At 40.7% G+C, this 5,646-nt stretch overlaps 1 protein-coding gene across 1 annotated transcript; it reads left to right on the forward strand.

Annotated features, from left to right (window-relative positions):
• Positions 1–1,284: 1,284 nt before the first annotated feature.
• Positions 1,285–2,979, forward strand: LOC112504134. The gene is made up of 3 exons (XM_025108088.1): positions 1,285–1,905; positions 2,002–2,431; positions 2,891–2,979. The coding sequence occupies exons 1-3, from the start codon at positions 1,285–1,287 to the stop codon at positions 2,977–2,979; spliced, it is 1,140 nt and encodes a 379-aa protein (XP_024963856.1).
• The last annotated feature ends 2,667 nt before the right edge of the window (positions 2,980–5,646 follow it).

The following is a 5,646-nucleotide window of genomic DNA, read 5'->3' on the forward strand; positions in this document are numbered from 1 at the left end:
CCAAATCCACGACCTTGTTTCATAAGTTCACCGATCTTTCATTCAATAGTGTTTCCGGTTTTTCAACATATCTAAGCTTTTCGTCCAGCTTCACTTCAGTCAATGGCACCATTTCTTCATGTTTTCCAAGACATTTTCAGAGATACCCGACATGGAAGACATTGTGTATTCCGGTGAGCTCTTCAAGTAGCTCCAATCTATATGCTTGTTTTCCAATACGCTCAATGATTTTGAAGGGTCCTACAAAACGAGGACTAAGTTTACCCTTCTTTCCAAATCTCATAATACCCTTCCATGGCGAAACCTTTAACATTACCATGTCGCCAACTGAAAACTCTATCGGCCGTCGCCGTTTGTCGGTATATGACTTCCGTCTATTTTGTGCCGCCTTCATTCTTTCACGAACTATTTGAATCTTTTCATGAGTATCTTGTATCAATTCTGGACCAGCCAAAACTTTCTCTCCCGTTTCATGCCAACACAAAGGTGTACGACACTTTCACCCGTATAAAGCCTCGAATGGTGCCATCTTGATCGATGCATGGTAACTGTTATTGTATGAAAACTCCGCTAATGGCAAATACTTGTCCCAACTACCTCCAAACTCTAGTACACATGCACATAACATATCTTCCAATGTCTGAATCATTCTCTCTGTCTGTCCATCGATCTGTGGGTGATACGCTGTGCTAAGAGCAACACGCGTCCCTAACTCTCTCTGCATGCTCGTCCAAAAGTTTGAAGTGAAACGAGTGTCACGATCTAAGACTATTTTAGCAATAATTTCATTCAAATATAACTGTGCCCACATATCAATTGAATAGGACTATATATATAATAGGCCTTAGTGGCTGGAACACTATGTCTTAGTGGCTGGAACACTATGCCTTAGTGGTTGTTATGTTGTGTTATTTATTTACTTAATGTAACACGATCTCATGATATCTTCGATACACGAAATGTTGAAATTGCCATAATCAGGTTTTTGTTGCCTTGAAGAATATTGATTCATGAGTTTATTGATTCGGAAAGCCTTTGTATACTCATATAGGTTACTTGAGTTCATTCGGGAACATTTTGTATACTATGTGTACATATGTGTATATATACTTTCCTTATATGCTTGTGCCCCTATTATAGGAGAGAGCACGAACTTTCATTGAGGGACTGAGATATGAAATTAGAGACTTTGTTGCGAACTAAGAGATCCCTAGCTTCAATAAGGCGGTAGAATATGCTCGACGTCGTGAGCATCATTTGGAAGAGCGTGGTGAGTTGTCTTCTATGCCTAAGCATCGAAAGGTAGATCGAACGTTTTCTGGCCCGAGTTATAGAAAGTCTCGATCCTCTAATCCAAGACACTCGCATTCCCAAAATACGCATTCACACAACGTATCACGTGCTCATTCACAGGCCTTTACACTTCAGTCGGAATCATCACGTGATTGCCAGCGATGTGGCAAGACTCACCGGGGGCGCTGTGAAAGTAAAAGGACTATGATTAAGTGCTTTAATTGTGATAAGACAGGACATGTACGATCGATGTGTCCACAGAGAGGTCGAGCTTGTTACTCCTGCGGTTCTCCAGATCACTTTATTCGAGATTGTCCCCGACCATGTCGTAATGAAAGTAAAGCTTCAGTCCAGCACCCTATGAATGCAGGTACTTCCATTCAAAAGGAGGAGATACCCAAACCTCGAGTTAGAGCGTTTCAGATCACGACAGAAGAAGCTCGTAATGAGCCCGATGCTGTAACTGGTATTTTCTTTGTTAACTCTCGACCTGCGCATATAATGTTTGATTCTGGAGCGACGAATTCTTTTGTGTCACATCACTATATGCGTTATTTGAATTTGGTGCCTTGTTTGCTTTCTACACCATTTGCTATCAGCATACCTAACGATGTATCTTTGATAGCTGATAGAGTTTTATAGAGATTGTGTGATATAGTTAGATGATCATGAATTTCTAGTTGATTTGATAACTATTTATGTACACAGCTTCGATATCGTGAGTGGCATGGATTAGTTAGTGAAGAACCGTGCAAATATTCTTTGTTCCCAGCGGATAATTCAGATACCGATCGAAGGGAAAAACCTTTGTATATCTACGGTGAGAGGAGAATGGGAGATGTGAAGGTAATATCTATTCTTAAGGCTCGAAGATATCTGACGAAAGGATGTTGCTCTTTTTTAGCTTATGTGTTAGATACGTCAAAAGAAACAAAGAAGACGGTGAAAGATGTACCCGTTGTACGTGATTTTCCGGATATATTCCCTAATAATTTGTCTGGTTTACCACCAGATAGGCAAGTTGAATTCTGGATAGATCTTGTGCCTGGTGATGCACCCATAGCAAGGACTCCCTATCGTCTTGCACCAACAGAGATGAAAGAAATGATGAGCCAGTTACAAGAGTTGTTAGAAAAAGGTTTTATTCGACCGAGTACTTCACCTTGGGGTGCTCTGGTACTATTTGTGAAGAAGAAAGATGGGTCTTTGCGGATGTGTATAGATTATCGCGAGCTGAACAAGTAACAATCAAGAATAAGTATACGTTGCCTCGAATGGTGCCATCTTGATCGATGCATGGTAACTGTTATTGTATGAAAACTCAGCTAATGGAAAATACTTGTCCCAACTACCTCCAAACTCTAGTACACATGCACGTAACATATCTTCCAAGGTCTGAATCGTTCTCTCTGTCTGTCCATCGGTCTGTGGGTGATACGTTGTGCTTAGAGCAACACGCGTCCCTAACTCTCTCTGCATGCACGTCCAAAAGTTTGAAGTGAAACGAGTGTCATGATCTGAGACTATTTTAACTGGTTCACCGTGCCTAGCAATAATTTCATTCAAATATAATTGTGCCCACATATCAATTGAATAGGACTCGCGAACAGCAAGAAAATGAGCACTCTTCGTCAGTCTGTCTACAATAACCYAGATACTATCGTGTTGCTTGGACATCTTCGGTAGTTTCGTAATCAAATCCATAGATAGTTCTTCCCACTTCCACACAGGCACACTGAGAGGTTGCAAGCTCCCATAAGGTTTCTGATGCTCAGCTTTAACTTGCAGACACGTGGTACACTCTCATACGAAACGACCAATATCCTATTTCATTCCTGGCCACCAATAATCTAACCGCATATCTTGATACATCTTTGTAGTCCCAGGGTGAATCGACAACTTCGATTTATGTGTTTCAGTCAATACAATCTTCCTCATTCCTCCAAGTTTCGGTACCCAAATACGATTTCTGAACACTTTCAACCCACGACTATCTTCCGATAATGAATCCAAATAACAAATCATTCGCTCCGATTTCACATGTTTCGGTTTCAAAGCCTTACTTTGCCATTTCCATAGGTTATCCACGAGGGTAGACTTCACTGTCGTATGAGTAATAACATAACAAATCCCAGTTTTGTGAGCCTTTCTACTCAATGCATCCGCYACTACATTGGCTTTACCCGGGTGATAGAGAATCTCACAGTCATAATCTTTGATWAGTTCCATAGCTCTTTGTTGTCGCATATTCAGTGTTTTTTGATCGAAGATATATTTCAAACTCTTGTGATCTGTGTACAGTTGGCATTTTGTGCCATACAAGTAATGCCTCCATAACTTATGTGCAAATACGACCACCGCTAATTCAAGATCATGTGTGGGATAATTCTTCTCATACTCTTTCAACTGTCGAGAGGCATATGCTATTACCTTGCCTCATTGCATTAATACACAACCTAATCCGAACTTCGACGCATCGCTGTATACTACAAAATTATCATTGCCCTCGAGTAAGGCAAGTACTGGTGCATTTGTCAAACAATCTTTCAGAGTCTGAAATGCTTTCTCCTGAGCTTCTCTCCATTCAAACTTCACATCCTTCCGGGTAATATATGTAAGTGGCACTGCGATCTTTGAGAAATCCTTAATAAAACGTCGATAGTATCCCGCAAGACCAAGGAAACTACGAATCTCTAAAGTATTCTTTGGTGCTTCCCATTGTTGTATTGCTTCGATCTTTGACGAATCAACTGAAACACCTTCTCCCGAAATCATGTGCCCCAAGAATTGTACTTGGCGAAGCCAAAATTCGTACTTAGAAAACTTCGCATATAACTTTTCTATCCTTAACAGCTTTAGCATCTCACGAAGATGCATAACATGATCACTCTTGGTCCTAGAATACACCAAGATATCATCAATGAAAACGATCATAGACTTGTCGAGCATAGGACGACATACACGATTCATCATGTCCATGAAAGCAGTCGGGGCATTTATTAACCCAAAAGGCATCACAAGAAACTCGAAGTGCCCATAACGAGTACGAAAAGCCGTCTTTGGCACGTCCTCATCATGTACTCTAAGCTGATAATAACCCGACCTCGGATCAATTTTGGAGAAATAACTAGCTCCTTGAAGTTGATCAAATAGATCATCAATACGAGGCAACAGATACTTATTCTTGATTGTTACTTTATTCAGCTCGCGAAAATCCATACACATCCGCAAAGACCCATCTTTCTTCTTCACAAATAGTACCGGAGCACCCCAAGGTGAAGTACTCGGTCGAATAAAACCTTTTTCTAACAACTCTTGTAACTGTCTCATCATTTCTTTCATCTCTGTTGGTGCAAGACGATAGGGAGTCCTTGCTATGGGTGCAGCACCAGGCACAATATCTATCCGGAATTCAACTTGCCTATCTGGTGGTAAACCAGGCAAATCATTAGGGAATATATCCAGAAAATCTCGTACAACGGGTACATCTTTCACCGTCTTCTTTGTTTCTTTTGATGTATCTAACACATAAGCTAAAAAAGAGCAACATCCTTTTGTCAAATATCTTCGAGCCTTAAGAATAGATATTACCTTCACATCTCCTGTTCTCCTCTCACCGTAGATATACAAAGGTTTTTTCCCTTCGATCGGTATCCGAATTATCTAGGAACAAAGAATATCTGCATGATTCTTCACTAACCAATCCATGCCAATAACGATATCGAAGCCGTGTACATCAATAGGTATCAAATCAACTAGAAATTCATGATCATCTAACTCTATCACACAATCTCTATAAACTCTATCAGCTATCAAAGATACATCGTTAGCTATGCTGATAGCAAATGGTGTAGAAAGCAAACAAGGCACCGAATTCAAATAACACATATATAGTGATGTGACACAAAAGAATTCGTCACTCCAGAATCAAACAATATATGCGTAGGTCGAGAGTTTACAAAGAAAATACCAGTGACAACATCGGGCTCATTACGAGCTTCTTCTGCCGTGATCTGAAATGCTCTAACTCGAGGTTTGGGTATCTCCTCCTTTTGAATGGAAGTACCTGCATTCATAGGGTGCTGGACTGAAGCTTTACTTTCATTACAACGTGGTCAGGGACAATCATGAATAAAGTGATCTGGAGAACCGCAGGAGTAACAAGCTCGACCTTTTTGTGGACACATCGATCGTACATGTCCCGTCTTATCACAATTAAAGCACTTAATCAGAGTCCAATTACTTTCACAGCGCCCCCGGTGAGTCTTGCCACATCGTTGGCAATGACGTGATGTTTCCGACTGAAGTGTGAAGGCCTGTGAATGAGCATGTGATACGTTGTGTGAATGCGTA

Source organism: Cynara cardunculus, unplaced genomic scaffold (genome assembly GCF_001531365.2).
Source record: "Cynara cardunculus var. scolymus isolate 2C unplaced genomic scaffold, CcrdV1 Un_Scaffold_4752, whole genome shotgun sequence".
NCBI lineage: Eukaryota > Viridiplantae > Streptophyta > Magnoliopsida > Asterales > Asteraceae > Cynara > Cynara cardunculus.